Source organism: Carassius auratus, chromosome 19 (genome assembly GCF_003368295.1).
Source record: "Carassius auratus strain Wakin chromosome 19, ASM336829v1, whole genome shotgun sequence".
Classification (NCBI taxonomy): domain Eukaryota; kingdom Metazoa; phylum Chordata; class Actinopteri; order Cypriniformes; family Cyprinidae; genus Carassius; species Carassius auratus.
The window spans coordinates 25,370,819-25,391,054 of NC_039261.1; the positions used below are offsets into that span (position 1 = coordinate 25,370,819).

General features: G+C 35.0%; 1 protein-coding gene across 1 annotated transcript; it reads left to right on the forward strand.

The window, feature by feature from the left end:
* Window positions 1-195: 195 nt before the first annotated feature.
* On the forward strand, window positions 196-4,575 carry LOC113119941 (endothelin-1-like). Its single transcript, XM_026289694.1, has 5 exons — window positions 196-2,092; window positions 2,467-2,617; window positions 2,720-2,857; window positions 3,154-3,258; window positions 3,667-4,575. Exons 1-5 carry the CDS (start codon window positions 1,912-1,914, stop codon window positions 3,803-3,805), a joined length of 714 nt encoding a protein of 237 aa, XP_026145479.1. The 5' UTR covers window positions 196-1,911; the 3' UTR covers window positions 3,806-4,575.
* The last annotated feature ends 15,661 nt before the right edge of the window (window positions 4,576-20,236 follow it).

Here is a 20,236-nt window from a genome sequence, read left to right on the forward strand (position 1 = left end):
ACATTCCTGATTTTTTTCCTGAATTTTGAACTTTCCACCTCATTCTAATACATAAAAATACTTTTTCTGTCATCGGCAAATGTCAATGCATGTCTGCATCAGTTGTATTCTGTAGAGGGGGAAAAAAAGTTTCATCATTAGGACCTGTTTGTACAGGCGAAGCTTAGCCTTGTCTAGGAGTATGATGTCAGAATATCTGAAAAATATTAATGCAGTCATGCCACCCTTGCCTGAGGAGAACAACCCTTAAAAACAGAACTGCATTTTTCCGTAATTGTCCTTAATACGGCATCCATATTCAGCTGATCTTAATAGATTGCTTTTATTGTTGTCCTAATTCTCTGTCTTCGATTCAACAGGCATGAACAGGCTACACGTATGGAATCTTTGAGCTGTAATATCGAATACATTTTTGGAGCGGGTGGAGGGTAGCCATTTGTGAGCGTAAACTGGCCTGAGTTTCGATTATCAGGGTTTTCCATTGGGCAGGGACAGAGCTAGAGGCTAAACTCCTGCTATTGTTGCTTAATATACTTCATCTGCAATGATTCATAAACAACAAAATGATTCGAAATAACTCTCTGAATCTAAATCAATTACAATTACAAACTATTTGATTAACAAATTACATTGTGCTAAAAAGCCTATACTGTTTAATAGCAGGTTAATCTGTGACAATTTACCCCTTTTTGAGTTCTCCCGTTGACCTTTACTTGACAATATGGACGAATATGTTCAATAGTTTTTTCGCCACCAAAACTTTTAAGTAAAATAATGATAATAATAAAATTATATTTCGATTTACCTACACGATGAAACTTAATTATCCCCAGTCTACACTATATACCGTAAATATATAATCAGTGTTGTTGGGAAAGCTACTTCGGAAATGTTATAGGTTACAGATTACAAATAATTATTTTAAATGTTACTAGTACTATTTCAATTACTTTATCAAAGTAATGTAACTGATTACATTTGATTAGGCTAAATTTCTAACAAAAGTTTTCAACTGATAACCATTTTCAAACCTTTGAACCAGGCAGGGTTAACTTTACAGTACTCTACATTGATTACTGTCAGATTTTCTAGTTCCATCATCATTTGAATTAAGATTATAATAATGTATTTTTAAAGAACTGCCACCACAAACTAACTATGAGCTACTCTGAGATCATTCAGATGTTAAATACTTTTTTTTTTAATTTACAAGGAATAGTTTAATAGCTGTGATACTGTTTTTGAAGTCAAATATTTGCATTGCTATGACATTCAGATGTAACCCCCTTTGTAATAATTAACATTTTCATAAGTAACTATAGTAGTTAACATTTGAAGTGGATCAAAAAAGTGAATGAAAGTTGTCCTAAGACAAAAACGCGTTTTAGGTTTTGATCCATTTCGAATGTTGACTAGTGTAATTTTATTACACTTTTCTTCTCGGTAAGTGTAACTGATTACGGTTTCATTTATTTTTTAATTAAATCACGTACCTCCGTTACACGTAACTAGTTACTCCCCAACACACTGCATATAATAGGCAGAAAATGTAGAATACAAATGACACTAAATGTATTACTCGCAGTAGTATTCCTGAAGAGAAACCTCCTTTGGAGTCTCAGGTCTGAGGGGTCTGTATTCGCGCGCCCTCTACTGTCCCGTATGAAAACTGTACTCAGTTCAGACACCTTACTTACCATTAAAAAAAAAACTTGGCACCAGTTGGCCGCCCGGCGTCTCCATCCCGCTGGAATCTCAGGAATACAAAGTTCTTATCTCGCTCCACACGTTGCTTGTCGGTGACTATTAACAAACAGGATTGTGTTCGCGTGAGCGAGCGGGCGGGAGGCGGAGAGCGCGCGTATATAAGCGCTCCTGTATAGGAGTGTTCTCTGGACTACAGAAAGATGCATGAGTGCATTGAGAAGACTGCAGCTTAATAGTGCAAAACAGAACATTTTGAGCAGTTTGCGAATTTATTGGATTATCACAATTTGTGTCGAATCAGGGACTTGCGTCATATTAAATAAAATGAATCTGAGGATTATTTTCCCAGTGTTGTCCATGCTGTCATCTGGAATTTTTGACCTGGGTACGTATTTACTCTACAGCCAATATTTATGTTAAAGATTATTTGAGTGCTTTTAAATAGTTTTCTTAATTACTGTTAAAAGTTTTTTAAAGTTTACATTAAGTATTAAACAGTCTTTAATGTGTCAAAATAGACCAAAAAGTGCAGGTGTAATTATGTATAAGAGTAGTGCTTTAAGACCTTGCTTAAACAACCTATAAACACATGCAAGATAAATTTATAATATTTTCAGAATGAATGTCATTTTTAATTGAGCGTGACAAATTCTAGCTTTTCCAGTCGATCAAACAAAGTGTAAAATTCACAATGCGTGCTTGTAGGTAGAATTCTTTGTTACAAAACCTTATAAATTTAATATAATTCTATGATTTTAGCTGCTCCAGCATCTTTGGGTCATGGCACAGCACAAGGCACGTCCATCTCTGTGCGACACTCCAGGACTAAGAGATGTTCCTGCGCGAGTTTTATGGATAAAGAGTGTGTCTACTTTTGCCACCTGGACATAATATGGGTCAACACACCAGAGTAAGTCATTATAGTTCATGACTTAAATAAATAAATATTTAAATCATTATTGAAGGATGGCATGACTAACATTGTTTTCTAATTCTTTTTTCTTTCCCCCAGGCGAACAGTGTCATATGGACTTGGAAACGCTCCACGTAAGAAGCGCTCAGTAACAGAACCTGTTGTGCCCAAGTCACGCTGCAAATGTGCAGATACCCAAGACAAAACATGCTCTTCATTCTGTCAGCTGAACAATGCGTAAGTACACGCTGAATGCTAATAACATGAGTGTCATCATAGTTCAAAGCCAGATAGTTTTAATCCGAAGACCAGTTTCAAGGTCACAAAACTTTTTAACTTTAAAATATTTGGGACACACTTGTTTTCCCGTGCACTAGCTGTGTGTGGGAACCTCAGTAATGCTCTAAGGCATAATAGCTGTCATTGCATGACTTAACGAACTTGCAGAAACAGGTTTTAGTTCTATTTGTGGACTTTTATCAAACTTGTTCAGGAATCGACTGCTCATGCCTCATATGAACTTTCTTTTTTAGGCATAAAGCAGCATCAGACAAGGCAATCCATGCCGCCCAGGGCCAAGATTGTACCGAGAAGCATTGCAAACACAAGCTGGCAGACAAACCGACAAAGATTAAACGGTAAGACAAACCGCATCCACTAAAAAAAAAAAACATGTATATAAATGTAGCAGCACATTCACATTCTCACCTACATTTAAGAAATAATTGGGTGCTTTAATTACAAGCCTCTGTAAGACTGATGTCTATTGTGGCTGTGAGAAATTACCTGTCATTAATGTTCATAGCAGATATAAGCACATTACATTAAATAGTTTTTTTAAGACTGCAGTAAAAAGGTAATTTTCCATTCAATGTGTTTAGCTATATACATTTTAAACAAGAGTCTTAAATACAAATTTGGGGTCACCAGTGTTGTTTTTCATCCTGTATACACATAAATACAACTAGCACTTGACAGGTAAATCTGATCAAGGGTTCCACCTGTGTTTGCTGTGATATTAACCTCATTGCTTTGTTTTTCTATAGAGTGAAAAACACAGAACAGATTGGTGACATCCTCTCCAGGGTGAGGGCTATCAAGAGGATCCATCTTCTCCTAGAGAAATGGCGAATGAGACAGCACCACAGGGCACGAGCGTGGACGTCTGAAAACGCTGCCTCGTAGAGATCTGGCCCAGCTTTAGCCCTTTGCTGATCCACCACAGGATTGACCTGAATAAAAGGCTCCTCTCTGTTCATTCATCACACATGTCTTGTGTATTCATGCCATTGGGTGCCGTCAGGTGTGCTGGAATACCTGCAGATGCAAGTGTCTTGGATCGTGGTGTTTGTCATGTGGTCTCCACCCAGGTGTGTCGGCATCACTGTGGAGTTGTGGAGCTCAATGGGATGAAAAACCAAGGAAGATGCTGACTAAAACAAACCTAAATTATAAATACTAACCTCTATCAACTCTAAACGTTTCTGAACTAGACCTTTGGTGCATGGGATAACTAGTTGGACAAACCAAGTGGGACATTTAAATTAAACTGATTGCATATAAAGACTATGCATTGAAGATACTTGTTGCACAGGAGGAATATGCTGTAACTACATGAAACTGTGGAATCAGGGATTCCAGGAACCTAAAGCGATGTGAGACGCCCATCAGAGGACACTGAACATCCAGCCACTGCATGCCAAAGACTCTTTCTTGGATCTTGTTACTGGACTCATTCACTTTATTCACTGTAAACCGATGAAGCTCTGAAAATGCATCAATGCATCAATGGAATTGCTATTTTTTGCATTTATGTTAAATATTTATCTTTAGCCATATTGGTTAATAAGATTTTTCTTAATGTTATTTCCATGAAATGATAACATTTAAATGACATTAATGTGGTAAACATTGTTAGGTAATAATAAATATTTAGATTTATTTAAACAACTTCATTTGCTTGTGCATTTGTATTATTACAAATAATACAATAATATTTATATTATTTACATCCTACTGAAATGTATAATTTAATTCATTCCAACATTAACATTTAATAGTACAAAATCATGTGCGCCAACTAAAGTATATGTAAATATATATATATACATACACATATATATATATATATATATATATATATATATATATATATATATATATATTGTGTAAAAGTAAGCAGTCTCTGAGCTGATTTTGTGCATTCTTGAGCAAATGTGACAGATAAAAGACAAAGAGTAAACACTTTCAATAATATGGTTTTTTAATAGTTTTTTTTTTTTTTTTTTTTTTTTAGGGCCCAAGGAAGCTTCATAAGCATAAACAAGTCTTTTCAAAAACATAAACAATCATGCATGACTGGAAAACAAAAAGAACAGGTAACATTCAGAGACATTACAGGGATTATTCAGTTGAAGAACAGTGCATTCGTTTTAATGTGGTCTTAAAGCTCTAGAGAGATGTGCTTCACTGAAAGCCTTACCACCTACAATAGAGTTTAACCAGGTGCAGAAAGCAAGCTTTCAATGAACATAGGTCAGGATGTTTATGTGTGAGCTGAAATGGGCCCATGAGAGATGAAAGGTGAAGCAAATTGGATATGGCAAACTAGTTTTCATCCATGATACAGTTATAAACCAAAACAACGGGTATCATCTTAGAGGAAAGTGAGTCTTACTAAAACAAATGGAAAAGGATCCCCAAGTATGTAGAACTCACCCAGCAAAAAGATTAGACTTTTAAATTTGTAATGGTTTAGGATTTACTTTGAAACAATTTTCACTCTCAGTTAAATATATGGGCTGAAATAGTTAGTAAAATGTTCTCCAAAAAAAGCAGGACTTGTGTAAAAAAACATATGCATGGCAAAACATCATCACTGAACCACAAAGTCTGTCTGGCTCCAGGTGTGAGGTCTTGGCAGGTTTGGGTCTTGGATATTTTGGTCTGAACAATTCTGACTATTAGCCTGTGAAATAATGCATAAAATTAAAAAAATTCAATATCCCTAATGTTTTATCAAAGAATTAATAAAACTCCACCTACACTGCATTCCTGCTTTACAAGAGCTGTAGAAAAGACACATAATAAAATACACCCTGCAGGGAATTTCCAATAGCTCCTTTTGATTGGTGAATTTTAGCCCGTCTTTGTCCATACGTGCAGAGGGGAGAAGAAAGAGAAAAAAAGAAATATTACTGGATCAGCCTGTAAAAGTCGAGCACAAAGGCTATCTCTCCTTCTAAACTGTGCACTATACGCATGCGGGTCTCCAGGGGCCGGGAAAACTGGCGTTAAGTCATTATGGCTTGAATAGAGCTTGAGCACAAATAACAGCCCATTATGGCACAAGGAATCTCCTCGAACCGACAGGCATTGAGCAAACAATGGAAGATACTTAGGGAGGGGCGGACACGCCTCGGGCTTCTGACGTCTCCGCGTGCTGCCGGGGTCACCGCCCTCAGTTACCTTCACACACACACACAAACACACACACACACACACACATATACAAACAATGCATCCACCTTACACACACCAACCATGCCATATAATAACAACACATTGACGCAAACATAGATTCCAAGGGCATCCCGGGACTGTGATTTTGAGGCTGATGGCTGTTTCAGCTGAAACCCTTCACTCATCATCTACGAACGAGACAGTGTTATGAGAGATGATTGATGGGATCAGGACTTGTTGAATGGGTGCTGATCAGTGTTTTAAATTATCTAGGCTGTCTTTTACACTCATAAAAGTTCCAGTTATACTTGGCTATAGATGGGCCAGAGATTCTCCCCGATAAATAAATGTGTCACGGGAGTGAAAATTCCACAGGTGTGTTGTCTCACTAATATGTCTGCGGTCCACCATCCACCTGGTGGAGAGTGATGACACATTAGCTCTGTTGCAAAACTTGGCAGCATATGCACACTGTCTTGGAAAACTGTGCCCCGCTACACTGCTTGGGCCAAATTTTAAGACGGCTTTGCATGTATTCTGCATTAATTTGACATATCCAGAATGAAGTGCAATAAACTATGTGAGGACATTTTTATTTCAAGAGAGCAGAAATATAATTATACACAATATTTGTGTACTTTTACAGTTATTAGAAGCCACATCATTAGCTTTGCAACAAGCTAACATCATCTATTGTGAGACAACATTATAGAAAATCCGTATTTATGCTTACCACGGCTGCATTTGGTGGATTAAAAAGACAGTAAAACACAATTACAAAAACACAATTACAATTCAAATGAACTGTTTTCTATATGAATGTATTTAAAAATGTAATATATTTCTGCAATGGCAAAGCTGAATTTTCAGCATCATTACTCCAGTCTTCAGTGTCACATGATCCTTAAGAAATCATTTTAATATGCTGATTTTCTACTCAAGAACATTTTTTTAATATATATATAATTATCAAAAAAGTTTGATTTTGAAAATTTAATAGAAAGGTCAAAAGAACAGTGTTAATTTTAATATATTAACTGGCCTCAGAATTTGGCATTTAGAATTTGAAACAGAGCTTTCATTTCACAAGGTCATTTACAAAAATCGGTATTAGGCTTCATTCAGCAAACTGTCTTTTCACCTTAATCCATCTTTCTCTGTGGTAAACACACAACTCAGACATACACACACACACACACACACACACCCTCTACGCCTCCAGCCATCTCCATCAGCAACAAAACAACCTCTGAAAGCTATTATGGAAGATCCCCAAAACATTCTCAGAATTCTTTTTTGACAGAAAGCAATTTGCAAATATCTAATGAGCTCAGATGTACGCACTTTAATTACTGTGCTTGTCTAATATCAAAATGTAGCACAATTGATGGCAGGAACATTCAAGTCGTCTATAAATTAGATGTGGTATCACAATCTGAACTATTGACTATTTACACTACAAAATGTCTTTTTCTCCATCAAAATTTTTGAAAAGCATTAATAGTATTAAATACTAGTGTTTGCAAACTTTGAAATAATGCTGTCCATGTGAAGTTATTGGAAAACTCTAAAAGGAACTGAGATGAAGAGACTGATTCCTTGTACACAATGTCACATCAGACATATCAGAGAATAATCACAATATTGGGTTTTATACAAGTTACTAAATAGTAAAGTTGCCATTTTTACATCACTCTAATTCACTTAACTAGTAAGTATATTACAGTATATCCCTAACAGAGGTAAAATTGTTCAACGCCAGTTAGACTTGATATAACATGCATAACAACAGTTATTTTTAGATCAGATCCCATCTTTTGAAAGTGCCAGACAGGAGAACATCATGTGTTCCCAGAAGAAGAAACTGAAAGTTACACTGCCTATTTTAACAGAATAAAACAGTGTATGTTTCATATTTCACCTGCAGAGCCATCTAAAACAATTACAAACCTACAGCTTTCAGTTCATAAAAAATGGCATAAAAAACAAACAAACAAAACAACAACGAAAACATTTCACACAAATACTGTTCTTTTTAGAACAATTAATTAAAGAATCCTGAATAAGCAGTTTCCACAAAAATATTAAATGTTTAGCATTCATTGTAATAATAAATGTTTCTGGTAGTCATTTCCTGCTAGCAATTATATAACAAGGTAATTTAACTAGGTAACCTTAACCCACGTAGTGACCTTGAAGTACATGTACTGTAAAATAAAGTGTAAGCATGTTTCTTTGACACCAAATCAGCAGATTTAAAATGATTTCTAAAGAAAAACAGGTTCAAACCTACAGCTTTCAATTCACAAAAACCGGAATAAACCTGAAGATAAGTTATTATTCAAGCACTTCATTACTAAAAACATCTCGTAACAGAATACGTCACACAAGTGTTTCGAGTAATATTCTGTGATACAAAAAGAGTGCGTGCGAATGGGCTGTGGTCATGAACTCATCTAGTCTTTCAGATGATACTGTATTCCCTTGCACTTGACATTTAAACACCCAAAAGATAAAACACCATATATAGATGCTCCACGCAAAACCCACATGCTAACAACATACTGAAAATAGAAAAGTGCTCCGAGTGCATTCCAGCATGCTGCATCATCAAAGCATCATCAAAGCATCCTGGCACCAAACACAAAGGCCTCTGGGTACTCTAAGGTCCCCTGCTGCCACATGCCAGACAACGCCTTCTACCTTTTTTCCAGGTGAGTGGAAATGTCTCCATTGGCTGAACCATCTCTGTTTAGGAAGTCTGGTTTTGAGAAGGAACGCCTATGCCAAATCTTGTCTTTCTTTAGGAGGATACCATTCTGGTAAATTCCTGTTAAAATGCAGAATAATTTTATGCCACCAAAAATTTAAGAGCTGTGCTAATGAGCTCAAACCTGCTGTAATATGAAATATCTTTTATAGGAAGGAAGAAAGGAAGAAAGAAAGAAAGAAAGAAAGAAAGAAAAAAAAGAAAGATGCATTAAACTGATCAGAAGTGACAGTGAAGACATTTATAATATTAAAAAAACATTTACATTTTTAAATTAATTCTGTTCTTTTAAACTTTCTATTCATCAAAGAATAATATATATATATATATATATATATGTGTGTGTGTATATATATATATATATATATATATATATATATTAACTGTATTTTATTATTATTTTTTACTTCTTTCAGAAAAATGAAAAAAAATAAAATAATGATGCCCGATTTTTTTTTATATAATTGTACATGACCTTTGACCTTACATCTAGGTCAATATGTGTCTTTGTTTATATGTTTAAGTACAACTGACATATAAAAGTCATGTAACGGCTGCAAGTTTAATATAAGTCGTCTTATTTACAATTTGAAACAATCCAGACAGACAAAGCTATGTTGGAAAAAAAGATCTAAAGATATCCCCCAGGAATTAATGCCACAAAACAAGACACTGTTTTATGTTGGAGGCTCCTGACAGCACTAATGGGGCTCTGTTAAGCTGAGGACACACATTCTTTCATGGATTTTTGTTCAAAAACAGCTTTTTTTTCGTACTCCCCTCAATCTCATGTACTGTAACTGAAGACCACTTGACTTTACATACCACACTAACAGGCTGAACAAAAACAAATAAGATAGGAAACACTATCCTGGGGAAGGGGTTCCTCCTCTATGCTGAAATTCACTGACCTCATTTTCAACAAAATTGCACTGAATCCTCTATATACTGTAGGAAATTCCCCTCAAGGTAAGAGTACTTAAGTCTGAGTACCCATAGGTGTTATCTAGCACAACCTGATTTACTCAAGCACAACACTGACATGTAGCATCATGATACTTAATATTCAAAAATATCAAGTAGGACCAATATTTCAACACTAAAAATAGTAAGATATGTTTTTTTTTCAAGCAGAAAATCAGAATTTTAGAATGATTACATTTTAAAATATATTCAGTTAGAAAATGGTTATTCTGAATTGCAATAATATCGCACAATAATGCTGATAGTTTTTCCTGTATTTTTATGTCACACAAATGTAGACTTGGTGTGCGTAAGAGTCTTTCAAAAACATGACCCAAACTTTTGAGCATGTGGGTTTAAAATCATAGCACTGAGCCAATCTCTGATCCCGAGGTGCCAATTTTTGTGAATGGGGTTTCAGTCTCAGTGTAACCCATTAAAATGTCATTTCAGACACAATATGGACAGCCAGTGCTCTGGCTCTGCTTCTATTATCCTCAACTTTCCAACATATGAAGACAGACAGGAAGAACAGAGCTATTATCTTACTTCTATTATCTTATGACACTGAAACACCAGCAGCACACCACAGACTGTTCTGGCAGAAGTTACAGAATAAAAACACAAACAGATGCATAATGTTTCCGGAAATGATTTAGTCACTGGTGATCAATCAGTGCATGCTTCTACAGTGTTTCAGAAGAGATTAGCTGAGGAAACACTCTTATAGCCACCTGCTCTTTTTTTTTTACATTAAGGCCTAATGACTTGACCTCTTCCCCTTCGGCTTCTCATGCACTCAACATGATTTATGTCAAAACACTAAACACCAACTTTTATTGGGGCAATTCAGAGGGTTTCCAAGCTATTCAGAGCGCCCTTGTGAAAATACGATTCATTTGAAGCCTCTTCTGTAAGAAACCTTGCAACTGCTATTGAGAAATCCAGTCTGTAGTTAATGTGTGAACTGCTCGAATGTCATTCAGATAGACCTCCATCCAATAAAACCTTTAGGTTTCTCTATAAAAATTGTTTATACTAAATATAGACCTACTTAATTATGCAGTTTAAATAAGACAAACAAGGTATAGTGAAAATACAGTTGTAAAATGTTTTAGCACACTGTTGCAACTTGCAAGAAATCCAATATTGAAAAAGAAACGTGACTTCTTTAGATACTGGCACAATACGAAATGCCTCAAGAAGACCTCATGAGCAAAATAAATATTGCTGTGCCAATGAAGATTAGATTTCTAGCAAGCCATGGCAGTGTGATGGATTTTCTTTGTAATTTGTCCAGCACACACCTGCCACTATTCAGGTTTGCAAAAAGAGTGTTTACTAAACAGTTCCTTTATCAGTCCTTCAGCGGTTCCTTATTTAGAATCTTTTATTAGTCTTTTAAAATTATATATTTGTTAAGCAATTTAATTAATTTTTAAATAGAACAATATAGTCCAATCTAAAGGTAAAACACCAACAGCAAATAAATAAATACATACATTTTGGTTTCAAATAATACAAATTTAGTTAAATTAATTTAATTATTTTAATCAAATAAATGAATATAATTTAGGAGACAAATGCCAACTATATACAAATAAATAAATAAATAAATAAATAAAATAAAATAAAACGAAACGAAACAAAAGAAACAAAAAAACAAACAAAAAAACAACAACAACAAAAAAAAAAAAAAAAAAAAAAAAAATTCCCATTAGCAAATTTCCCATTGGGAAAATACTATTTTTTAAAAAAAAAATAATTTTCTTGTATTTTCTGGTATTTTCATCTTCCCTGTCAAACACAAAATACCATATCTTAATTTCAGTCTTACAGAAATAGTGTTACTCAAAACACTCACAGTTTGCCCAAACAATGATGGAGAGAGAGTGACATGACATAGAAGAAAAGAGAGAGAGAAAAAAGTTTTATAATGTCAGTGTGACTGCAAGTTAGAATCTGTGTTTTGTCTGATAATGTGACACAAATAAATTTAGAGATTTTTGGCACAAAAAAAAAAAATATATCGACATTTAAATTGCAATAAAATAAAAAAGTAGAGAGGTTAAGTTTAACTTTAGTTATATGTAGCTAAAGTTAACAACAAATGAGTCTGTGAGGTGTGTGTGATAGTGTTCGGTGAAGGAAAGCAGGCTGTCTGGACTCACACTGGGATGTTTTCACACAGATACTGATGTCACTGCCCTGAATCCATCTCTCCAGCAGACGTGTGTCTCGAGGCACGAAACAGGTCAAAGCAGGGGCCACGAGCATGGAAAACATACAAAATACCTGTCTGTCAGTTCGATTTCAGAGCGAAATAGCTCACATTCCCAACTGTTATTGCATTAAATTGATCATTTACAGCACAATGTAAAACATAATGAGTTCAGATGATAAGGAAACCAAGTGCTTTGGAAAAAACGAATGAAATAAACGGTCTATAAATTGCACTGCTGTTCACATGTTTGGGGTTGTTACAATTGTACTGTATGTTCTTGAAAGACTTTTCTTGTACTCACCAAAGCTGCATTTATTTGATCAAAAACAGCAAAATTGTGAAATAATATTACAATTTAAAATGAATATCATTTAAAATTTTATTTATACCTGTGATGTAAAGCTGCATTTTCAGTTTCATTACACCAGACCAGTATTATGTTCTTATTATTTTGAATTTCTTAGTAGCCTTTGACAAATAAAAAAGCAAAAAATAGCAACATTTATTTGAAATAGAAATCTTTTGTAACATTATTAATGTTTTACAGTAACTGCCACTTTCCATCCATGTAATGCATCCTTGCCGAATAAAAAAACTGACTCCAGACATTTAAGAATATTTCCTTAGTTGTTAACATTTTGTAACAAGTAAAATGATAACAAGTAGTTATTATTCAAGGTCAACAGTGCCAGATAATATAATGAATATGAACAGTAATTATTGCAGTAACGCTTGCAGCAAAATACAAACAGAGTGATTCACTATTTAAATATTACTATTGTATATTGCAAGAACAGCACATCTGCGCTCAATAATGTTGAAAAGAAATATCGTCTTTACATTGAATGCATAGAATTGATGTGGTTGTTTTCAAGTGTACCTATTCCATCTATCCATACAGCCTCTGTCTCTCTGATATCAGGCCTGAGAAGGGGACGCCCAGAGTGTTTTTGTGGTTTCTGCAGCTGTGGGTGTCTTTGTCTCTCATGCAGACAGTCAGCAGGGAATTCCCAATGCCCATGCTCTGCCATGGAAATCTGGGTGGCTGGAGCCACAGAGGTCACCACACAGCAATGATTCACTCCACAGACATTGACCACACTGTGCATTCAAGGTTTGAATAAGACAAATAAGGTTTGAAGAAAATGTGAGTGCCCTGTTGCAACTTGCAAGAAATTCAATATGGGGAAAAAAAGTTCAGTCACGCGACTAACAATGTGAAATACCTCAAGAAGGCCAAATATTTATTGCTGTGCCAAATTATATTAGATTTCTAGCAAGCTATGGCAGTGGGAGGGATTTTCTTTGTAATATGTCCTACACGCTAGCATTCAGGTGTTTATTTACAGTTTCATCAGCTAGGTGATATATGATAATAATTTAGTTAAATAATTAATAATAATATAAACAAATTTAATCAAATTCAAGGGTAAAATGCCACTGCTTAAATAAAATAAAATAAAATAAAAATGTCAATTCACTTTTGAGAAAGAATTTATCTAGTTGATTTCCAATGAAGATTTAGTTAAGTAGTTAAACTTAAATAATGACCAAGATAAATAGTTTACTGAAAGGGTAAATGACAATATTATCTTTTCTCAGCTAAATAAGTTACGATTCTAAATGTGTTAATTAATTATTTCAAATTAATATTTAAATAAAATAATAAAATTTAATTTAAGGATAAAATGCCAACAGTGACAAAATAAAATACAATGTATTTATTTATTTTGCTGGTGGCATATATATATATGCCAGTAAGATATTGTACATAAAAGATATTAACATTTAGTCCACAAGACAAAAAAATTGCTGAAATTATTAAAATAACCCCACTCAAAAGTTTGGGAACCCTTGGTTCTTAATACTGTGTTCTGTTACCTGATGATCCTTGACTGTCTTTCTGTTTTGTGATGGTTGTGCATGAGTCCCTTGTTTGTTCTGAACAGTTAAACTGAGCAGTGTTCTTCAGAAAAATCTTTAAGGTCCTCTCATAGTTTCAACCTATTAAAACACACACACACACACACACACATTAGCACATTAAATATTCACTAGCAGATATAAAAAATGTAATGTTTAATATATATTTTTAAATAATAACTGTAATTTTAATTTTGTTACCATATGATTTTTTTGTCCTCCTATCTTATAAACATTGATATTATGCATATGTAAAGGACTAGATACCTTCCACCTTCTGTAGACAAGCAGATTTAGCTTTTTACATAAATAAAACTATACAGTGATACCCACAAGACGATTTTCTAGTGCATTACAATCTTGCATAGTGGGGTTTAATATAGCCATAAATAGAGCTCATAATAAAAGATGTACTGTAGGACCTTCAGTAGTCACAGATTGGCCAGGCTCACTCACCACCCAATCACAGCGCACACCTTCACCTGAGTTTTCGGAAACACACACCTGCTCCTCATGATCACCCTCATCAAGACTGCTTCATGAGCACACACCTCACATCACTCACAGTGTCCGGTCTCACTTATACGAAGTGGACTCTTTATGTTACACCAGCCTTGAAATCCTTGAAATCCAAGTCACATCAAACGATGAGGTGTGTGCTATCAGCCTTCCAACTCCCAACAATTCCACAAGCTCCTGTAAGAGTATACGGAGTATTACTGCTGACCGCTATCATTCTGGGAACCTACCCATTCATCTACCAACTCCAGTGCCATTCTCCACTTTGCATCTGTTGATATTAATAAATACACCTTTTCATACTAATCTACTGTCTGAGCCTCCTACCGTAATAACTGGGGGTGAAACCACATTTTAGCACCTTACTGAGTAAAATAATTTTACAAATTAGGTAGGCCAAACTTGCACACCAAATAAATGCTGATTGCAATTACTTTTGCATGCATGGGTAAACACCAACAGCAATGCAATGCAATGAAATGCAATGAAATTAATTACACATAATCTCTGTTCCATATATTTTCCTGCCAGAAGCACTTTACAGATTAAACTGGAATGCAGTGCTAAACTAACAGGGCCAAAAGGTCCCGCCTGGACATAGCAGTACGAACACATTTATCGTGCCGTCCACTGCTGTTTGCTCAAGTGACAACTGCATCCTGTCTGAAAAGTGTCGCTCTCGTTTTCAGACCTCTGCATCCGAAGCAGACTGCAGTCTGGCTCGTATCGCACGCTTATCTCCCGCCTCAAACATGCCAAACGCTGGCTGAAATTCAGACATCTGCACGCTACAGGACAGTGCAGAATTTCCCTTTCAGAGGAAGAGTGCATTGGATACAGCAAGGTATATCTGAGTTTGGCATGAGATAACTTGCATTCTTTAGCAGACTGTTTATGCACTTAAAGGGATAGTTCACAAAAACAAAACAAAATTCTCAGAAAAATCCTTAAATCTTATTTTTTTAATTTTGCTTTTGCATTTCAAAGAAAAAAGATTGTTTTGGAATAACAAGAAGGTGAGTATATGATGACAGAATTTTCATTTTCACTATTCTTTTTTTTCTTCGTTATCTTGCACATTGTTGAGATAACGATGGATTGCATTGAATGAAGAATGAAAAGATAGATGCATGAAACACACTACCCTCATCCTCTCAGTTTATCTTGGCACTTTGTTTGTTATTTTAGCCTCTATGTTTCATGTCGGAATTCTTGTGTCCTCTTGTCACGAGCAGAGATTCTACGAGAATCCAAACAAACAGCTTTCAGAGGCTCTTTTGAGGAGCAGGGCTGTGCGCTCATGAGCGATGGGCTCTGGGCTGCAGAAGGACGCTCTCATTAGAGGTGACTGGTGTGGAAGCGGGTGGCTGCTGGTGTTAGTTCAGGGTCAACTCATACATTCATACAAGTTTCTGCGTACACAAACATGTCCAGAGCTCTCACACATGAAGAAACACTAAAACACACACGCATGCAGACAAACTGCTCTGAGTATCACATCTGATCAAAATCATTGCAGCTGCAGGAGAGTTTAAAAGATAAGAGAAAAGAGAAAATGTTTTTTGTTTCAGAAAATGTATCACAATTTCCACAAAGGTATCAGCACAGAGATACACTACGGAGCTTCACATCAACATAAAAATGTCAGTTCTTATGCACAATTTAGTAGTGCATGTCATTCTGAAGAATAATTCATTATCTTTAATTAAAATATCTATAAACTTGCTCTACAACTGACTTTATTTTCTGAATTGTGCCATCAATTCCTCTCATTTTATCAAAATGTCTCAACCACCTGACAGGAGAGTCCAAAACAGCCTACCATCAAACATAGAGTCTAAAAGGAATAACAACAACAAAAATAACAACAAACAAAAAGGCAATGAAAAGTTTTGTAAATTTTAGTCTTTTAAATTTTTGTTACAAGACTAATAAAAAAAATCAAAAAATTAAGTAACTTAATTCATCTACATCATTGGATATTTAGGATGACAAACAAGAGAAAAAAAATATAAAAAATACCTGGAGAAAATATTAAATAAACATGCATATATATATATATATATATATATATATATATATATATATATATATATATATATATATATATATATATATATATATATATATATATATATATATATATAAAACCCTCTTAATTTACTGGGGGTCTAGGAAACATCTATTAGGAGCAAAAATTTAATGAAATGCAAAAAAATGTAGAACCTCTTAATTATATTTGTTGAATGTTTAGTAAGACAAAAAAGTGACGAAAACAAATAAAAACTTTGTTTTTATTAAAGGTACTTAAAGGTACTTTTGCACCTTTAAATTCTTTGACTAGTTGTCTTCAACTAAATCATTAGTTACTGTTAGTCAGTTACTTAGTTAGTTATTTGTCTATTAATTCAATATCTGCTGAACAAATAAATGTATCTAGATCCCTTTTCTTTGTTATTGGTTACACTTTAGATTATTATTCACTATTAACTAAGAGTTTTCTAACAGCTTCTGCAGCTTATATTTAGTTACATTTCTGTGTCATTTAGTCAGTAAGGTAGTTGTTAAGTTTAGGTATGTTGCAAGGTTAAGGGATCTAGAATATGGTTATGCAGAACAAGGCATTAATATGTGCATCTACTATGTACTAATAAACAGCCAATATGCTAGTAATATGCATGTTAATAAGCAGCTAGTTAATACTGAGAACTGGTCCTTAAAATAAAGTATTCCACAATATTTTTAGCAGCTTAGCTTTAAAGGGGTTGAATTCAGAGACATAGTTTCTCCAAGAGGGTTTTAGACAGTCTGTCAGCACACTGCTACTCCGCTAATCACCGCTACAGCCATCAAAGCCACATTCACCACCTTCAGTAATATATTTCACCATAATTACTGTCATCAGCTGGGATCTGAAGTTCAACAGAAGCCAGCGAAAAATCCTTCACCAGCTTTGATTGAGTTTATGATGAGGCCAAAGGTCAGCCGGGTGATGAGCCTAAAGAAAAAAGAAAAATAACCTGACTGAACAAAGCCTTCCATCGTCCCTCGACCATGTCTGTGCCGTTTTCACCCCGGCTTCCCTGAAAAGCAATGAACCTTAAAAAAGTGTGTTATTCTGAGAGGAAAGAAAGACTAGACAACAAAGGCTAAGGGTGCAGAGAGAGAGAGGGTCCTTTCAATGAGAGGCTAAAGGTGATAAGTTACTCTTAGGAGGCGCCGTGGTTTAAAGAGGATCTGCTGGTGGGCCTGGACTCACTCCATGCGCTGAATAGACTATAGACTGGCCATTATGCCCCAGTCAAAACCTCAGGATTGAGTTACGGCTGGGCTTCAAAGGCCTTCAGCTCTATACCTGCCGTTCCACTTCATCAGCCCCGTGTTCTTCACTTCCTACCACTCACTTCTCTTTCTTTCCCTTTCATTAAGCATTAGCAGCATGTTTCCGTTAGAAATGACTGCGAGTGCAGAGCTTTTGTGCAACTTTTTTGGCTCCCTTTCAAAATATGAAGTTGAATTAGAATTGGAATGACAGGATGAGGAAAGTAGACATCAGGTTGTCAAACCAAAACATTTATTTCCTTATATCTGCTTTTTTTTTTCTTAGACATATGTTCAGTACTGTCATAACAATTTGAACTTTTAATAATTAATGTTTTTTTTAATTTTGATAGATAGCACACTACTTTAAGTTTGCGGTGAGTAAGATTTTTTTGAAGTTTTTGAAAAAATTATTTGATGACCAATTCTGCATTTATCTGATAAAAAAAAAGAAAAGAAAAGAAAATGACTCCATTACTCCAGTTTTCAGTGTCACATGATCCTTCAGAAATCGTTCTAATATGCTGATTTGCTTATGAATATTTGGAATATGGAAACAGTGATTTTTTTTATTAAGTCTGCGATGAATAGAGAGTTCAAAAGAACAGGATACACCCTTAAAAACAAACAGAATAACCTTTTTTGTCTAGATGGTTCCATAAAGAACCTTTAACTTCTGAAGAACCTTTCTGTTTCACAAAAGGTTCTTTGTGGCAAAAGAAGGTTCTTCAGATTTTAAAAAGGTAAGAAAGATATGGTTCTTTAAAGAACCTTTGACTGAATGGTTCTTTGTGGAACCAACAATGGTATCTTCTATGGCATTGCTTGAAGAATCTTTTGAAGCACCAAACTTTTGAATGGTTGCATATGTAATATAATATAATTAATAATGCTTACACAGAACATTCTATTGGTGTCAAAGTTTTTAGATGAATTTCTTCTATATTATATTACATCCTTTTTTTTAAAAAAATTCAAATGAACTGAACTCGGTGAACTCTGCGTGGCACGCGATAAAAGCTATTTATTATTTTAATAATCCATTGTGATACACTTAACATATAAAATGAAACCATAGTGTCTCACATTCAACATTTCCAAAACACTGACTCACTTGTTTTGCCACTGCAGGCTTTTGCAGTTGAAATTTCTGCACCAAGTTTCCTCACAGACATGAACTCAGCTTGTGCGGTATTCTTAGCCGCCTCCAAAAAGCAAATATTTTCAGGCGTGTATCTACTGTACAATGAATATATGAGTCTCGCATATTCAGTTTCTTTCTTTTCACAAAGGTGTGGCTTGGCTTTATTGAATTCACCTGCCATTTCAGAGAGCAGCATCTGTGGGCATGCGTTGCCAACCGCTGTGTTGACACCCTTTGTTTGTAGATACCATAGAAAACTTTCGCTGCTGGCTGCAATAATTTCATACCTGATGAATCATGCGTATTATCAGAGGAGTGCTTACTGTAAACGACCCAGATTGCTATCATATTCAGAAGTGTTTATTACTAAACCTTCATACATTCTTTAGCACCAAGTATAGCGATTGTTTATTCTGTGGAATCATGCAGAAAAGCTGTACATAACATTATAATCTTGTGCCAATGATGCTCATTGGCTGGATAATAATAAGGGTGAAAGTCCACATGGTCGAAAACAACCTTATCTGCATTTTCCAACTGAATCATATGCTGGTTTATCTTTGTCCATTACGATGCTGAACTATTTGCGGTGTTTTCTTTTCCTTAACCCTGGATAACACCTACGCACAACCATCCAGACACCTAGTGCTCACTTCCAAGGAACTAATGCATGCTTGGGTAAATATAAAATAATTTCCCTCGTGACCCTAGGCCATCCAGGATGTAGATGAGTTGGTTTCTGGATCAGAACAGATTTGGAGAAATTTATCATCACCTCTCTTGCTCACCAATGTGAATGGGTGCCGTCAGAATGAGAGTCCAAACAGCTGATAAAAACATCACAATAATCCACAAGTAATCCACAAGACTCCACTCCATCAATTAACATATTTTGAAGAAAAATAAATATATTTTTGTAATAAATAAATTCATCAAGATATTTTAAACTTTAAAATGTTGCCTCCAATAATATTCCTTTCTCCAGTGAAAAAGTTGTGGTGCCAGAAGCAAAGGTTTAAATTATAAATGCCTTGATGATGGATTTGATTCTTACAAACATACAGCTTATCATTTCACAATATTTTAATCAATAGAACGGATACATGAGGATTATTTGTGGATTACTGTGATGTTTTTATCAACTCCAATTCTGACGGCACCCATTCACTGCAGAGGATCCACTGGTGAGCCAGTACTGTCACACTATATTTCTCCAAGTTCTGATGGAAAAACAAACTTATCTACATCTTGTATGCCCTGAAAGTGAGTAAATATTTAGAATACTTTAGT

Coding starts and splice junctions, on each gene's coding strand:
- LOC113119941 (XM_026289694.1), top strand. CDS start 1,912: ATGAGTGCATTGAGAAGACTGCAGCTTAATAGTGCAAAACAGAACATT. Junction 2,093..2,466: donor ATCTGGAATTTTTGACCTGG/GTACGTATTTAC, acceptor CTATGATTTTAG/CTGCTCCAGCATCTTTGGGT. Junction 2,618..2,719: donor ATATGGGTCAACACACCAGA/GTAAGTCATTAT, acceptor TCTTTCCCCCAG/GCGAACAGTGTCATATGGAC.